At 32.1% G+C, this 18689-nt stretch overlaps 2 protein-coding genes across 3 annotated transcripts; both read left to right on the top strand.

Moving 5' to 3' along the window:
• The first annotated feature begins 2084 nt into the window (after positions 1 to 2084).
• On the top strand, positions 2085 to 4391 carry LOC145074591 (staphylococcal-like nuclease CAN2). The gene is made up of 8 exons (XM_079020949.1): positions 2085 to 2409; positions 2556 to 2611; positions 2745 to 2859; positions 3216 to 3326; positions 3432 to 3619; positions 3708 to 3764; positions 3841 to 4069; positions 4158 to 4391. Exons 1-8 carry the CDS (start codon positions 2236 to 2238, stop codon positions 4254 to 4256), a joined length of 1029 nt encoding a protein of 342 aa, XP_078877075.1. The 5' UTR covers positions 2085 to 2235; the 3' UTR covers positions 4257 to 4391.
• Positions 4392 to 6033: 1642 nt separating this feature from the next.
• LOC145074794 (staphylococcal-like nuclease CAN2) lies at positions 6034 to 8357 on the top strand. 2 transcript variants are annotated; one of them, XM_079021118.1, is made up of 9 exons: positions 6034 to 6312; positions 6477 to 6532; positions 6708 to 6822; positions 7082 to 7192; positions 7323 to 7510; positions 7595 to 7651; positions 7738 to 7897; positions 7971 to 8039; positions 8130 to 8357. In XM_079021118.1, exons 1-9 carry the CDS (start codon positions 6139 to 6141, stop codon positions 8226 to 8228), a joined length of 1029 nt encoding a protein of 342 aa, XP_078877244.1. In that variant the 5' UTR covers positions 6034 to 6138; the 3' UTR covers positions 8229 to 8357. The 2 variants fall into 2 exon arrangements, with proteins under 2 accessions (XP_078877244.1, XP_078877245.1); XM_079021119.1 differs by lacking the exon at positions 6477 to 6532.
• The last annotated feature ends 10332 nt before the right edge of the window (positions 8358 to 18689 follow it).

Raw genomic sequence — 18689 nt, 5'->3', positions numbered from 1 at the left:
AGTTCACAACTTGACCAAACCCTAAAAGTCAACAAAAGTCAAAGGCAGGGAGTACGCTGCGCGTACTCGGCTGCCATGAAGGTATCAGGGATGCGTAACCTCTACGCCACGCGTATTGGATTTACGCCCAACGTACTCTCTAGTTTCCTCATTCTCACTCATTTGGTCTTAAACAATTAAGACCTTGGCTCATCTCATAGATCCACACTCTCTAATAGCTCCTAACCCATAAAGTCAGTGACTTTAAGCCTTTGCATGGCTGAAAAGGTCACCAACCTCAAAATATACACTCTTATGCCTCAAGGAAGCTCATAACTCATGCATGGAGTGATTTCAACATCCAAGATTGAATTTTTATGACATTACACTACTTATATGCCCAAAAGGGGTTGGTCCTAGTCTATGGAGTTCAAGATCTCATAAAGTCTCCACCTTTTGGGGACAAAACCCTAAAATACTCAAATAAGATGCTCATAACAAAAGAGAGGCAAATTCTAAAGCTTTATACCTCAACAAGAAGCTCCTTACTCAGATTTGCTCGGATCTGGAAGCTTGGACTCCAACTCCTTCTTCTTCAAGGCCTCTTCTTCTCTTCAAAACCACACAAAAACTCTCAAGGCTCAAACACACACACACACATGCTCTAGAACGAGGTTAGGGCTCTCTTAGGGTTTTCTCTCTGGGAATGGTGGCTAGGAATGAGGCCATCATATCCTTTATATAGGGAACTCACCCTAAATTAGGGTTTGCACTCTGGGCCTAGTACGACCAGCGTACCTACGGGTATGCCCAACGTACTAGGTGGTCTTCGCGTCACATGCACGCTGACGAGTACACTAAGCGTACGCCTCAGGTACGCCATGCATACTCGTTTTTCACTCTTTTTATAATAAGGGCCAAAATAGACAATAACTCAAAGGATCAAGGTTCACAAGATATACCTGGACTCGGGATGTTACAGTTAATTTATATAAAACCGAAAAAAATGATCTTAGAGATTACCAATATTTTCTAGAAACAAAAAAGAAGAAGAAAGCTGGTAGCTGGTAACATTTTTGTTAAACGCTACGTGAGATAACTTTTAGATTTTTTAAAACGGAACATTTTGTCAAACACTAGAAGCTCCCAAACACTTTGTGTCAAATACGCCGATGTTTAGCAGTCAAGCAGAAAAGCTAGCTTCAAACTTATAAGTTAGTATGTAAAAAATGATGTTTCGTAAAGCTATGTAATTAATTAGTTGAAATGTGTAAAATGATATCAAAAACATTTAGAATATTGATTTTTTTCATATAATTAACAAAGAAAAAATATATTTAGAAGATTTTAAAATATTCAGTAAACGTGTAGAAATGCTAATTTAAATAACTTTTTAAAAAATTAACTTATAAAATATTTTTGATTTAATAAAAATAAGAGTCGATTTTTTTGGGTCGAGAGACCTAATCTAATCATAAACTAACACTTAATTCTATTTATGTTCACGACGAGACTTGTACCATCAACCTCAAAAAAGAAGACAACAATTAATACCGTTAGATTAGAAGCACTTTCGTAACTATCAAATAAAAAAAAGAAAAAGTAAAAAATAAAGTAGCCTACAAAACATTACATTAAACTTCACTATCACTTTAGGCTATAGAGAGTGGAACTCGTTAAGAGAGATGCTAAGATGTGTTATGAGTGTTACACACTATTCCCTAGAGATGCTAAGATATGTTATGAGTGTTACACACTATTCCCTAAAAGGTGTTAAGCAAGTTGTTAAGAATGAGGTGTCAAGCTGGTGGAGAGAGGTGAAAAAAATGAAAAAAAAAATATTTTGATTGGCTGATGCTATTTCTTTTTCTCTTAAAATCAAATCTATTAAATTGACATGCAACAACTCTTTATCTTTTTGTGCTAGAGTGTGGGTGGCCTTTTAGAAGCTTCAAAGAAGCTACTCTTAACTAAAAATAGTGTTAATTTAAAGAAAAACAGTACGGATGGTTTAATAGTATTTGAAACCGATTATTTTGTTGAATATAGATATTATTATATCATGAAAAAACATCTTATTTTGAGATGCTGCTTTCATCATTTGGATTGAAACTTTTTACTTTTATAATGCTCCTTGCGTCCTTTGCCTCCAATAATTTCCTACACCCCTTCTTTCTCCTTCTCACTATCTTTCTACATCATTATATCAGAAAAAATCCAAAGTAGTAGCAGATAACCAACCATAGTTTAAAAAGAATGGGAAATGCATTGAGGCTTCTGTATGGCCAATGCTGCGGCGAGCCACCAACCACCACCACTGCACACGGCGGCGCTGGTGATCAACCACTTGGCCACCACGGTGTTTCTTCATCCAGCGTCGGTGTCTCCGCCCTTGCCCAACACCTCTATCACTTCGAAATCACCTCCCAGGTACTTACTAATACTACCTTCACTCTCACACCAACTTCCCCTTTTCCGATCATAATTCACTACCGATTGTTTCTGAAAAAATCTCGAACAAAATCCATTTACATGGTTAAGAAAACTCAATTCACTACTCGTTTGATTCATTATAGGTTCCTGAAGGCCTGAGTAAGCATGTGAGTTCATCCAAAAAAGCTCAGTCCAATTGGTAATATTTCACTTCCTAGTTCCCACTTTGTCAAAAAGTCAAAATTGATAACCTAGGGGTATATATGTAAAATGGCATGGAATATTTATCGTTATTAGTTAGTTTTTTTGACAACTGAACAAATGAATTGAAGGTATAAGAAACTATCAAAGGCATGGAGGGAATCAAAACCTCCACCAAAGACACCCGAAGAGGCTTCCAGGCTTGTAATTCGTATCCTACACACACGCCAAATAGCTGATATTCAGGTTCTTTCTATACCAGATACATTTTTTTAAACCATTAAGATTGAACAAGTTAACAGATTGCAGTTTTTTAAATTGGGACTAAGATAATGAGAAAAAAAAAACTATGTTCTTTTATATTTATTTTATCCAAAAAATGACATTTATGACTCATGTCAAAAGGACAAAATTTATACCTATTTGTGATATCCAAAAAGGTCGGTTCTAAATTTTTTGTTTGTACAAAAGACATAAATATTATCTCGTTAAAATAACCCTAGAAATTTTGTCCAGTGTAACAAACAAAACCGAAATAAACCAGTAGTACCTAAATAAATTATGTAAAGACTTGTAACTTGTGTTCTATTTCTTTTTATAAGGGTTTATTATCATTCTACGGTCTCCCACTTCCTCATTCGCTAGTTGAACTCACGGGCGGTGATGCTCCATCGGTTGTCGACGGTCTCAAATTCGTGTTACACACACTTCCTGTAAGAACAACTGTCTGCTACAGTGACAATGACAATGACAGTGACAGTAACAATCACAGTCTAAATTTCTTAGTAATTATACAAATTTTCACTTGATTAAAAAAGGTGGATCCGAGGGCGGTAGCAGATGGAGACGGTGCAACAGTGTATGTTAGTACCTCAGATACCCGAGAGTCATCACGTGTTCCACCCGAGATACAAATGGCAGCGGTTGAACGTAATGAAGCACGTGCCCAGAGGAACTTCACCAAAGCAGATAAATTGCTCAAGCAAATCAAAGATGCGGGATATGGGTATATACTTGTTGTGATACAAATCATTTCTAGCTTTTAACTTTGACATGAACGTTTTTTTTTATTTGAATTGTGTTACATGTCACAGGGTGCTACATATAAATAACGAGGAAATTTTAGCACGAAAGTATCGGATTAGACTAAGGTATTTTGTATATATCACAAGATTAATTTCATGTAGTTTTTGGATTTGGGGTGATATGATGAGTAATTGGAAACAGGGGAATAGATGCACCCGAAAATGCAATGCCTTATGGGAAAGAAGCGAAGGATGAATTGGTGAGGATAATTGATGGGAAGTGTTTGAAGATTTTGATCTTTGATGAAGATCAATATGGGCGTTTTGTTGGGGATATGTATTGTAATGGCATATTTGTACAAAAATTAATGTTGAAGAAAGGACTTGCATGGCATTACACTGCTTATGATAAACGACCTGAATTAGCGAAGGTAAATCTAGTTTTGTGATTGTGTTAAGAAAAATAATGAGGTTTTTTTTTGAGGTTTGAAATGGTGGAATTGGTTTTGATGATGTTAGTGGGAGAAAAGTGCGAGGGATAAGAGAATTGGGTTGTGGGCTTCATCGAATCCTGAAATGCCATGGGAATGGAGGAAGAATCGCCGCGAAAATAGATAGTTGGAAAGAATGGAATGGCGATAATATGGAATGAATTGTTACATTCCATAATCATGTTTGATTGGGTGTATGAATGAAACGAATTTTCTTATGTATTTTTTGTATTGTATGTAAATACAAGGTATGGTTCCAAAATAGAGTTGTCTTATGCTCGAATCTTACACTTGTTAATATTGGGGGCCACTTCATCTCTAATACATTGTATCACCACACAACTCATTTATTCATACCATTTAACTTCATCATCTCATTTTATACCACCTTCGTATCATTCCACCTTATCACTCATACCATGATATGAGGATGATTTAGTAATGGAGGATGGGATGTATTTGTGTTTAATAATAATAGTAATAATAATAAAAAAGATTAAAAAGAATAAAAAATAATAATCCACATAGATCAATATGCCATGTGGCAACCCGCAAAACCTTTTCAAATCTAAATAATGACATAACCATAACTTTGTATATATGCTCAGGGCGGCTCAAATGTTTTCTAAAACTAAGCAAGGGCTTAGGGCCTTCAATTCTAAAGGGCCTCCAATTTTAAAACTTATTCTCTTAATTATATTTGTATATATATGTATTTCTTGGGTTATAAAGACAAGTTGAAGCATGACCTTGTGGTAAAAGCGGTGGTTTAGCAAACCAAAGGCCTTAGGTTCAAATCTATTTGCTTACCTGAAGAGCCCCAATTTTTTTGTTTTCTTAGAGCCCCTAAAATGATTGAGTCGATATAATTCCAATACATAAATCTAATAAGTGATAATAATGAAAACTTGAAAATAATTACCGTAGCAAATGGCAATTACAACTTTACAATGCTAATAAAGTCTAAGCCTTAAAACTAGTGAATTGTAAAGACAAAACAAGATATTTAAAGTCTAAACATATGGCGGCCCAAGATGTCGCGGTTCCGTTAAAGCCCAAAACATATTATTCTATATTTTTTTAGTAATTATCGTATTAATAAAATTAATAATAAATATTATACGATTATTTCAATTCTTTTAGGTTTCATTTTGGTTTTTATCACCTAAGCCACACGTTAAATAAGCAAATCAGAAGGCTTTAAACCTTAAAGTGTATCAAACCCAGTTAATTTATAAAAAAAAAAAAGTTTATATTAGAAAGGTCACGACAAATCATATACAGACACGTGGCAGACACTCATTGTTGGGTTAATCAGTTTTTGGCATAGGAAAATTTCCTTTTTTATTAATCTTTTAAGTTTTATTCGTGCATGTTTTAGACTCCAATTAGGTTTCTAATTATTAGCATAAAGAATCTTTTAAACTAGTATAAATAGGCACGTATGTTAGACGTTTTTTATTAGGAATTTCCCTTCTAATAAAGCTTAAACATCAAGCAAAGTTGTAGATATCGGTTTTTGCTTTTCTCTTCCTTTGTTTTTCACCTGATTACATTTAGTTATTTTTAAGATTGTTTGGCAAGATCTGAATTCTTGAGAGGTCTGAATTTCAATGAGTGTCTGAATTTTTAAAATCTAAAATTTAACATCTTGTTTGGTTGGAACCTCTGAATTTTTATGCGGAATAATAAAAACGACCATTTTACCCATCTTTGTCATTTCTTTGGGTTAAAACATTATACTTCCAACATTTTCTTATTAAGACATCCTATTTTAAAAACTATAACAAATTCTAACATTCTAATTTGCTATAAATAGGAAGCACAATGATAAAAATGTCCGGTTTTCCTTTTAACTTCACCAAAATAGTATAAAACTCAAAAAACAACACCAATATTAAGCAAATTCTACCCACTAAAATTTCGTTTACCCCTTTTTCTCTCTCTACCATTATCTCGCTCAGAAAATATCCAAAGTCGAAGTGCAAGAAAACGAACACTAAAAGAGAATGGGAAATGCATTGAGGTTTCTTTATGGCCAATGCTGTTCCGAGCCACCAACCACCACCACTACATACGGCGGTGCTGGTGATCAACAACTTGGCCACCACGGCGTTTCTTCAACCAGCGTCGGTGTCTCCGCCCTTGCCCAGCACCTCTATCACTTCGAAATCACCTCCCAGGTACCTCACTTCACTCTCGTAACATAGATCTATCACAATCACCCCTTTTCCACCATAATTCACCACAAATTGTTTCTAAAACCTATCAACAAAATCCATCTGAGCTTTTACTTGGAGTCAATTTATTGAAAAAAAAAACTCAATTCGATCTTTATTATTTATAGGTTCCTGAAGGTCTGAGTAAGCATGTGAGTTCATCCAAGAAAGCTCAGTCCAATTGGTAAAATTTCCAACAATCACTACCCCTACATTTCACTTTCTACCTTTTCAAACTCAAATAATCGAAATCAAAACTCAACTCTAGTTTTAGGACCTAGGGGTATAAATGTAAAAAGGCGTGGAATTTTTTAATCGTTATTAGTTGGTTTTTTGACACTTGAACAAATGAATTGAAGGTATAAGAAACTATCGAAGGCATGGAGGGAATCAAAACCTCCACCAAAGACACCTGAGGAAGCTTCTAGGCTTGTAATTCGCACCCTACAGAGACACCAAAGACCTGATATCGAGGTTCTTTTTTTAACCAAAACTTTTTTTTAAGGTAGTGCAAATTGTCCATTTTAGCCTTATGCCAATGGGCATGAAGGGACGTTTATTTTGTTAGGATGGACAAGCAATGAAAACTGTGCGTAGGTTGTTGGATAAAAGTTAAAAAGCCAAAAGTTTTTCTGTCACTCAAAAAGATAGAAAAAATGTCTCCAAGACATAAATACCATTCTTTTCCTTGTCGTAAAAAATAACCCTGAAAGTTGTATTTCTCTTTTTAAAGGGTATATTATCATTCTACGGTCTCCCACTTCCGCACTCGCTAGTTGAACTCACCGCGGGTGATGCTCCACCACTTGCTGACGGTCTCAAATTCGAATTACACACACTTCCCGTAAGAACTCCATACTATTACAGTGACACTGACACTGACACTGACACTGACACTGACACTGACACTGACACTGACACTGACACTCTAAACTTGATAATAATTTTGCAAATTTTGATTTAATTTAAAAAAGGTGGATGCAAGGGCAGTAGCAGACGGAGACACTGTAACGGTCTATGTGAGTACCTCAGATGCACCAGAGTCATCGCGTGTCCCGCAAGAAGTACACATGGCGGCAGTAGAACGCAACGAAGCGCGGGCCCACAAGAACTACACCAAAGCAGATGCATTGCAGAAGCAAATCAAAGATGCAGGCTATGGGTACATTAATGTGACACAAATCTAGCTTTTTAACTTTGACAACAATAACTGAATTGGGTTATAATGTTATATTATATGATATAGGGTGCTACATATCAATAACGAGGAAATTCTAGCACGAAAATACAGGATCAGACTAAGGTATTTCATATTTCCATATTTGGATTATAAAAAATTAATTTTGTGAAGCGTTTGTATTTTGGGGTGATATGAGTAAATGGAAACAGGGGAATAGATGCACCTGAAAGTGCGATGCCTTATGGGAAAGAGGCGAAGGATGAATTGGTGAAGATAATTGATGGGAAGTGTTTGAAGATTTTGATTTTTGATGAGGATCAATATGGGCGTTTTGTTGGGGATATTTACTGTAATGGCATATTTGTACAGGTGATTTTGATGCTGATTTAGTGCCTAAATTTGTAAAGCAACTAATATGGAAACTCGATTCCAATTTCCACAGGAGTTAATGTTGAAGAAAGGACTTGCATGGCATTACACTGCCTATGACAAAAGGCCGGAATTAGAGAAGGTGAGTTTAGTTTTATGAGATTGTGTTAAGAAAAATAATGAGGTTTTGTTTTGAGGTTTGAAATGGGGGAATTGGTTTTGATGATGTTAGTGGGAGAAAAGTGCGAGAGCTAAGAGAATTGGGTTGTGGGCTTCATCGAATCCTGAAATGCCATGGGAATGGAGGAAGAATCGGCGTGAACACAGATAGTTTGGTTAGTTTGGTTGGATGGAATGGAATGGAATAAATAAGGGAATGGAATGAGTCATTACATTCCATGACGATGTTTGGTTGGCTGGATGTAGGAATTGAATGAATTTTCATTTGAATTTTTTTTTATCTTATTTGTAAACTAGGTTATAACCCGTGGAAACTACGGTTGGTATATTTAAAATTTTTATATAGATAAAAAATAATAAATGTAAAAAAAAAAAAGATATTGTCGATTGTAAGTAATTATGAATTAATTTGTTAAGCAAAATAAACATAATAATGTTATTAGGATATGATTTTATATTTTCGAAATTTGAATTGAACTTCATTTGTTACAAAAAAAGGAAATAACAAAAATTATAGAAAAATACCACGTGTCAAAAAGACATTCTAAAATATTAACATATGTCATTTTTAGGTTTCATTTATTAGAATAGGTAGATATAAGGTATAGTTTTTATACTATTCTTATTATTCTATATATTATCAAAATTTCAATTAAAGCTCATTAAACCCCAAATAAGTTATAATATAAAACTAGTTTATGACCCACATTAAATGTGGAACATAAGGAACATAAATTAAATATATATTATATTAATAGGTTGAAGAAGGAGAACAGGAATAAGAACAAAGTAATATACAAAAAATTGTAGAAGTAGAAGGAGAACGGGGTAAAGAAATAACTTAGAAAAAAGAATTATAGAATTAGACCGATGAAGAAAAACACTGTAAATCATACGACTCAATCCAAAATCGTAAAAAGAACAACTTCAATGTAATCGTATATATAAGTTGTTTTTCAATAAGGAAATCATTATCTTCTAAAAAAATGGGATCCTAAAATATTATCTTGGAGATTTTCGGTTATTCATCTGGAAAAAAATGATATCATTTATATTGAATCAAAATTTCAAATTAATTGACTTGCTTAATTTATGAGTTTTAAATTCAAAACCATTATCTCAAATTGATTTATTTTATGTGGAATATACCATGAGATAAATTATAAATAATATTGACTTTATTTTTGACTCTTAAATATTTTGCTAATTTAATAGGATTAGATTAGATTTTATAGGTTAATGATCAAATTGTTGATATGTTTATTTAATGAGTTTTAAAAAAAGAATTAAATAAAAACTAAATGGGTTTGAATTTCGAAGTCAGAAACTATAAACAAGGGAGTTAAATTATAAACAATATTACTTAGAGAAACTAATATCTCGTATATAAATAGAATGATATGCTGTAATTGATAATGTAATTATTGAATTTAGAGATTCTATAATTAAATGTAATTGTGTTTGAATTTTATTTGAAAAAGATGATGTCAGCAATCTAATATAACGGTGGAAAACATAGGATTGAAATACAATCAAAGGTTCTGATTGTTTCATTAGTGAATTAAGAGTTTTCTTTTAATAATTTTTAGAGATGTTTGTAGTATTCTTCGTAAAAGAATGTTTTCTGTTCAATATTAATTTTTTTTCCAATTCAACAATGATTGTATTATCAACAGTGAAGTTTGAGATTGCATAACCATCAACTTTGGTCTTCAAATTATAATGTGAAATTTGAATTTGAACACCAATTTTTTTATCGAAAAGTACATTCAAAGTAGATGGATAAATCTTCATATTACCCTACTAAAAAAAATTGGTTATAAAAATAGATAGACAAAAGGTAAAAAATTAGTTTTATATAAATGAAGTTAATATCGAATACCTCATTAAACTTTTGAAGCAACTCTTGTGCGGTTTTTTCCAGAAGTTTCTTCGTGTCACGATCAAATAACGTAAGTGACACCACATCGGTAAAGTCTTGTACTTGAATGTTGATTTTGAAACTAAAGTCATTGATATAAACAAATACAGTAATATAAAATTAGAAAATTTAACTAAAGAGTACTTGAATGTTGATTTTGAAACTAAAGTCATTGATATAAACAAATACAGTAATATAAAATTAGAAAATTTAACTAAAGAGTATAATAATATGTATAAAAGAATTTTTGAAAAACTTAGAACAATATATATGTATTTGTTCATGCAAGTTGAAGTGTAACAATAAAAAACTTCTTCATCTTGCTTTTGGTCCATTCCACGAGTTTTGCCATCATATGTTAAAACGACTTTTATGACTTTCTCTTGACAAACATAGGTCAGCATATTAAAAAAATTAATATAAATGATATAATTTTGTTTCTATAACTAAATGAATGAAACTAATATACTTAAAGTAGTTTGATTAATTTTTCCATGACCTCTCAACAGGAATACAGTAATAACAAGTAATAAGAACAAAGTAAATACAAGAAATTTGTAGAAGAAGAAGGAGAACAGGGTAAAGAAAGAACCTATAAAAAAGAATTATAGAATAAGACCGTTGAAGAAGAACAGTGTAAATCATACGACTCAATCCAAAATCGTAAGAATAACAACTTCAATATAAGCGTGTGTGTGTGTGTGTGTGTATATATATATATATATATAGGTTGTTTTTCAATAAGGAAATCATTATCTTCCAAAAAAAATGGGATCCTAAAATATTATCTTGGAGATTTTCGGTTATTCATCTGGAAAAAAATGATATCATTTATATTGAATCAAAATTTCAAATTAATTGTTTTGCTTAATTAATGATTTTAAATTCAAAACCATTATCTCAAGTTGATATATTTTATGTGTGATGTACCAGGAGATAAATTATAAATAATATTGACTTTATTTTTGACTCTTAAATATTTTGCTAATTTAATAGGATTATATTAGTTTTTATAGGTTAATGACCAAATTATCGATATGCTTATTTAATGAGTTCTTTAAAAATAGAATTAAATAAAACTAAACGGGTTTAAATTTTGAAGCCACAAGCTATAAATAAGGAAGTTAAATTATGAATAATATTAATTAGAAAAACTAATATCTCGTATATAAATAGAATGATATGTTGTAATTGATAATATAATTATTGAATTTAAAAATTCTATAATTATTAAAGATTCTATAATTAAATGTAATTGTTTTTGAATTTTATTTGAAAAAGATGATGTCAGCAATCTAATCTAATGGTGGAAAACATAAGATTGAAATCCAATCAAGGGTCCTGATTGCTTCATTGGTGAATTAAGGGTTCTCTTTTAATAATATTTAGAGATTGTAATTTAATAAAAAAAAAATGTCACTAAAATTTACATACATAATAATAGGTTATATCGCAATCTTTCATTACATTGCATGATGGAATATAAAAAACACCACCCTAGATAAAGAGTTAAAAGCAAAAGAAAAAAAAAAGAAGGAATCATATTCTTTAGGAATGATCCATTCTATTGGACAACAAATAGATTTTTTTTTCATTCCTGTGGAATGAACAATTCCACCATCTCTTTCTATGTATTTCCTAACATTACCTCTCTATAATTCTTTCACAAAGAAACAAATCTCCAATCTCATTCTCAATATTAACACAAGCCAAATTAAATATCCAAAACGGCTTAAAACACAAAAGTTATGTGTTTTCTATCATAAAAGCTTTCATTGCCTTGATACAAACCCAATTTTCAAAAAGAAGGTGATAAGATCTAATAATGCATATGAATTTGGCTCGATCAATGAAGCTCATGAATATCTTCAACATCAAGGCATATTGATGTGCTCTCAATTAATGAGAAGAAACAAAAAATTCTTCATCTTTTCTCTCGATCTTTCTCTCAAACTATCTTACAAGGTTTGGTGGGTTTTAATATAAGTACAAGCCATAGCCTAGGGCTATTCAAACCTATGCAAAAAGTGGAAGCATCTTGATAAAGAAAGTGTATACCAACTCTACTAAAGAAGGACAACATTGATGTCAAAATTAAAAAGAAGAAAGGAAAAAGTATGCAACAAATACTAGTTTTATGCAAGAAATCACAACACAAAAAGGAGATGTTGCTTGTGGATGTGCTTTAAAAAAATCAGAAAATAGGCATGGGTTAAGGGTATCTAATGTTGGAAAGACATATGGTTGGCTGTTATTTATTGAATCATCGTACAATCATTTTATATGATTTTGTTTGGAAAGTGCGAACCACCTTTTTATGGAGACAAAAGGTTTAGTATGAGGCGAGGCTTTGATGGAATCAAAATTACAATATAATCCATTTTTATTTATAGAATTTCCATGATTTTTTTTATTACTTTATAAATTTCATGATTTTAATTAAAATAACCTTATATTTTTATAACTTCTAGAATAATATTTTCTTGTTTATAGTCACATTTGGGTAATAATTAGCTTTTACTGTGTTTAAAGTATAATTAGGTAATATTAGAATAATGTTAAGTGTTAACCATACACCTTGCATTTAGATATAATTTAGAATACTCATATGATTCCTACATGCCAACGAAACATGATCATGGAATGTAATGAGTCTGTCATTCACCATTTCATCCAACCAGATAAACCCTTAATTGGACCAGTGAACTTACATTGTACCTTTTTCTCTAAATCTTTTACCAACACGAGCAATCACTTAGAGGGAATATGGAGATTTCTTTTGGGAAAAAGAGCCCCCTTGCTTAACAAAAACAACCTTGCACTAACAAATCCTAGATATTCAATCTTTTTACTTCCAATGAGAAATGTATTGGACTAAAACTTGGTGGGAGTTTTAGCAAGTTGAAGTCAAATGGACAAATAAATAAAGAGAGGCAACAAAGAAAATTTTGAACATAGAGCCACAAAAGCTAAAAGATGAAGGTAAGACATATATGAAACAAAATGAGGATTCCAATGATGAAATGGAGAATGTATCCACTTTTGGATATCAAGTCAAGGGTTTGACCAAATGCTGTGAGATCATTGATCTCGACAAAAAGTTGGTTCCTGAAGTCAAAGGTCAACCTTTTGTTGACCGCTCAAGAACTCCACTGGCTGATAAGAATTCAGCTAAGCTATAGAATTACATTATATTTTTCATGATATTTGTTATTGTTCTTCATTTCACCTTTGCATTGTCTGTTAACAAGAGAAAAAAAATGCATAGTTTGATGTATGAAAACTAATTTGTGTTAGTTGAGTCATGTTTTTGGTTACTTTGACTTCTTTTCGTGCAAGAATAACAACATAATTTCATCTCCCACTACCAATACGGATAATATACGTTACTAATTACCCATAATAGCAACATACTTTCATTTTTTTCTTTTTCAAACTAGTAGAAAACATTCTTTAATTCTTTTTACAATAACAACATACTTATATTTCAGTACTAACAATGGTGATGCACTTTATATGTTACATATTAGTATTATCGATAAATAAATGTAAGTATCTTCCTATTATGGATAAGGAATTACAAGTATGTTGTTCTTAATATCTATAAAGGAATGTATGTGTACTAGTATTATTGATGGTAGAAATGTAATTTTGTTGCTATTATGGGTAAAGTCATAAAGAAATATAAGTACATTGCTAGTATGGGTAAAACGTAATGTATATTGTCCATATTGGTTTTACAATTTCCCCATTTTAACAAAGTTGAGTATAATCAAAAGATGCATTGATAAAATAATAAAATAAATGAAAGATCTCTAATACACAAAATAAGAAAAGATGCATTGATAACATTTTTATCCTTTGGCAGCTACAATTATTATTTCGAATGTTGGAGGGTTCAAGTATGGTTTCAAAGAGATAAGCAGAGCTTACAAGAAGAAGGGTGAGTTTAAGATGACATGGAAACATATGAAGATCCAACCACTAATAACTATGTCCAACTTTGATGTTGGAGTGTTGCACCAATTATAACTACAATGGCAGCAATCACTGTTGTTACCAACCTGGCTAGCTAACCCCTGAAGTGATATGTCTTAATCATTTTTGTCAGCAACCGTTGTTGGTTGATGGCTATTCTATGCATGGTGCCTTTTATGCACATCATTTTACATTTGGTCCTCTCGCCACCAACTACTAGGGGATTGGCATATACAATTGCGGTGCCCATTATTGTATAAGTACTCGGTTCCATGATCGAGCAATACCACGTTAGAGCCCTTGATACTAAACCGTTACCCAAGTCGGATTCTGATGGTGGTGGTTCTTATTCGGAAGGATATGTTGCCACTCCTTCACTGGAGACCGGAAGAGATGCTACCATGCCTCGACGTTTAAAGCTCTTGTTTGTGGTGTTGTTGGTGGTGGTACCAGTTCTCATCTGGGGGTTTAAAGATTGGATATTTCTCTTAAAGCAATAATTCTGTTCAGAAGCAATCTTGCATCATATATTTATTTTCAATACCGAAAGTACTGTGGTTGAGTGATGTCGTGAATAAAAACAATAGATTCACCATCTTTTTCAGCATTTGGATTGCATATTTGTTTCTCATGAACTTTGTTAAATTCTACATTTCACATTTTCATTGTTGGTGATTAACACCACATAATTCTTTCATTTTAAATAGTTTCACGGAATGAAAGTTTAAATGTGTCAGTTATGTATTTTTGGGTTCCTTTGACTGCTTTTCACGTAATATTTGGTAAATTTGATGTTTGATCTACGTAAATAGGGAATATCATTGTAATTTCATCTCCTGCTACAGATATGGATAACGTATTTCATTACCTACCCATAACAATGATATACTTCCATTTTTATTACCACTAATAGCAATGTTACATTGAGTTTTTCTTACCAATAATAGAAACATACTTATATTCTAATACTTATATTGGTAATGCAATTTATTTTTCACATAATGGTATTATTGATAAAGAAATGCAAATATCTTGCTGTTGTGGATAAGGAATTATGGGCATATATTTTTATGTATAAAAAATGCACGTACATTAGTATTATTGGTGGTAGAAATGTAATTTTTGTTCTATTACAGGTAAAGTCGTAAAGAAATATAAGTATGTTGCTATTATGGGTAAAAGGTAATGTAAATTGTCTATATCGGTAAAAAAAAGTACGTTGCTATATATATATATATATATATATATATATATATATATATATATATATATATATATATATATATATATATATATATATATTGCAATTTTCCCATTTTATCAGGCCGAATATAACCAAAAGATTCATTGATCAAATACTAAACGAATTGAGAAATCTCTAACCCACAAAAAAAATGCATTGACAATAATGTAGGGCCCCACTTAAAATAGTCGGGCATGATACTTCCTACCCGACCAACAAATCAACTAAGCAATCAGACAACAAATAGTCGGATATTGTCTAGAAAGAGAGCCAATATACAATACCAAGTGACACTTGACACACCTATCGGTGGCAAAATGACCTCAAAGATCCCCGACAATCCCCCCAATAACAATAATAGTGAAACATAACAAGACGAAAAAATATACGTGGAAACTCCAAAAGTGGAGAAAAACCATTGGCCTCCAGAAAGAAAGATCCACTATATGATAAATTGTTACAATCACATAGACTAATCTCACAAACCTCCCAAAAAACAACTACATTTTCCCAAAGTGTTAACTAGCAATTTCTACACTCTAAAAAAAATAAGAAAGAAAGAACCAAATACTTCAAGTGTATTTTGGTGGGGTTCTTTGAAACTAAAGCCTTGGACTCCTTTTATAACCTTTGAGCCCACCCAAAGTTTTATCCTCGTAGCAATGTGGGATGAGACGCCTTTCTTTCAAATAGACAAAAAACTCAACACCTACCTGGGATACACAATCCCAAGGAAGATGTATTGCTAGATTTTCTAGGAAAATAATACTATATAAAATACAATGAAGATACAAAGCTCCATGAACTCTACTCAAATATAATAAAGCTAGTCGGTAACCAACAGTACCTCCCGGTCACATGTTTAAGGAAACACTTCCCTTTATAATCCGAGGAAAGGCAATACACAAAGGTAAGCAAGATAAGAACTATTCTAACATTCTTGAATAATACTTTGACCCTTTGAACCTAACTCAAGCATCAGAGAATATTGGTAATACTCTCAGTAATACTCATGGCTCTTTATTTCTCTATTATAAATAGGGGCTATGACAATCCCATCTAACTTCAAGATGACGAAGAGGTCGGCGTAACATCATTGGCGTAATCCGTGATTCAATATGTGCAAATGATTCATTGGAAAAGACAACCATGACGGAAAACATGTCAAGCAAGGATAGAAACCAAATAATAAGCAATCAAGAAAAAAGTATAACATGAGAAAATGTCACTACTGGCACACTCGTCTAAAAATGACAACACAAATAAACCATACATACCCGATTTATGCCTACACATATAAATAGTATAAATAGGGGCTATGACAATCCCATCTAACTTCAAGATGATGAAGAGGCCGGCGTAACATCATTGGCGTAATCCGTGATTCAATATGTGCAAATGCTTCATTGGAAAAGACAACCATGACGGAAAACATGCCAAGCAAGGATAGAAACCAAATAATAAGCAATCAAGAAAAAAGTACAACATGAGAAAATGTCACTATTGGCACACTCGTCTAAAAATGACAACCAAAATAAACCATACATACCCGATTTTTGCCTACACATATAAATAGTACATGTTTACCCTTTTGACGACCTAACTTGGTTCCAGACGACTTTTTGGCAAATCTTTGTGGGTTTCCGATGAAAATCAAAGATCTGAAGAAACTAAATCATTATGTTTCTCTTGTTTAGTAAGATTTATTGTTTAGACTTTATTTATACTGGTTGTAATTCGTTTTTACCTATGTCAGGCTAAAAACCTAGATTTCAGTTTCACACTGACTCTGCTTTTCGTATAATTAATCATTAGGATTGATTTTTGGTTGTGATTTTTATTTAGTTTGATCAGTTTCGTGTTTAATTAAATGTTTGATTTTGATTCAATTATTGTTAGCCACTTGAATTGATATTTGATCGTTCTACTTAACTGGTTATTAGAATCCGTAATTGTTTTAATCAACCGCCAGTAATAAATAATGATTATTAGATTGGTTATGATCTAGGATTTAATTCAAATATAAACTTATTGAACACGTTTTTACCCTTCCGAGCTTATGAGAAGTATTGAAATTTATTGGGAATTTTACACTATGATTAATGTTGCTTTTCTAAATTAATTAAGAGTCTGTTTCATTAACTTCGTAAAAAGTATGGTTTAATTCAAAAATCATATTTTGATTAAGCAATTTGGTAAAAGAAGATTATTAGAGTTTTTTTTAATGATTTTCAATACCAGTTTAGACAGAGCATAACTCAAACAATCAAGTTGAAGGTTATTTGCTTGATTAAGTGGGTTACCACGAAACTAAAATTGCTTTAAAAAATAATACATACTTTATTGCTATGTGCTAATGATAAACCAAGTTTTTTGATATATTGATAACAAAGATGACTATAAAATAAAATTTAGAAAACAAGGAGTATAAAGTGTGTAAGTAGAAAGCTTTTACATTTCTAACAATGGTCAACTTAGATTTCAACACAGCCAAGCCACCTAGAAGAAGCCGAGGTGCATCGGTAACAAACTGACAGAATGCTCTTTGTTGATCATGAGTAATTTGCTAATTTTGCACAAATGAACACTATTATACACACTTCCAGTGATTCCTGGTAAAATTGACAAACAACAAACACCCACAAATCATTAGTCTCATAGATAAAATATACAATACGATTGAGTAACCCACAATTCATAATTAATAACCTATAGCAGAAATACACATACCCATACAAAGAAAGAAAGAAAACCTATATTAACAGTCTTTACTTGAGTCCTCTGAAATCAAACAGCATACCCAAATGGATTCACATTACAGCTGGAAAAAAAAAGTGTTTAAGATATTTGAGATGACAATTTTTCGAACACCGACTGAGCTTCTTTTAATACAGTTGCAAATGAAAAGATTTTTCCAAGTGGTTTAACAACCCATATCAACAAACTTTGACACAAGGTTGTGTTTTAATCCGCAATATATGTATGAATATGACCAAAATCGAAGTGTCTTGAGAAATCATTAAATAATTTGCTTAACTAACCCGGTAGTTTATTGTGTTTTGCTGATGAAAGGTATATTAAAAGATCCGGAAACTTTAACCTGATCCACTTTTCTGGTATAGAAGTTTACACCGGTCCTCTTTCACCTTGATTCTGATGGGTTTTATAGATTGCAATAACTATGTACCTGCGAAATTTCACTTAACATTTAAGGACACATGCAATTATGTCTTTAACACTTTGAATCTAACATGCTATGAACAAGAAGATAACTGGAACCCTAATGACTTTCTAGTATAATCAAATTATAAGAATTAAGGTTACATACCTTTTTGATTTGTTGTAGTAAAAAATTCAATTAAATCCTTCATAAACAAGCTTTAGAAAGCAAGCACCAGAAATCTTGTGCCTCTGATGGTTCACACCCAAACCCTAGAAAATTGGAGGCTTAAGAAGAGAGGGGATGAGGT

Source organism: Lactuca serriola, chromosome 9, assembly GCF_051521515.1.
Source record: "Lactuca serriola cultivar US96UC23 chromosome 9, Lser_US96UC23_V15, whole genome shotgun sequence".
NCBI classification, from domain to species: domain Eukaryota; kingdom Viridiplantae; phylum Streptophyta; class Magnoliopsida; order Asterales; family Asteraceae; genus Lactuca; species Lactuca serriola.
Note: the sequence above shows the minus strand (reverse complement) of the source record. Positions and strands in the feature narration are given on the sequence as shown.

Coding starts and splice junctions, on each gene's coding strand:
- LOC145074591 (XM_079020949.1), top strand. CDS start 2,236: ATGGGAAATGCATTGAGGCTTCTGTATGGCCAATGCTGCGGCGAGCCA. Junction 2,410..2,555: donor ACTTCGAAATCACCTCCCAG/GTACTTACTAAT, acceptor GATTCATTATAG/GTTCCTGAAGGCCTGAGTAA. Junction 3,620..3,707: donor ATCAAAGATGCGGGATATGG/GTATATACTTGT, acceptor TACATGTCACAG/GGTGCTACATATAAATAACG.
- LOC145074794 (XM_079021118.1), top strand. CDS start 6,139: ATGGGAAATGCATTGAGGTTTCTTTATGGCCAATGCTGTTCCGAGCCA. Junction 7,511..7,594: donor ATCAAAGATGCAGGCTATGG/GTACATTAATGT, acceptor TATATGATATAG/GGTGCTACATATCAATAACG. Junction 8,040..8,129: donor AAAGGCCGGAATTAGAGAAG/GTGAGTTTAGTT, acceptor TGATGATGTTAG/TGGGAGAAAAGTGCGAGAGC.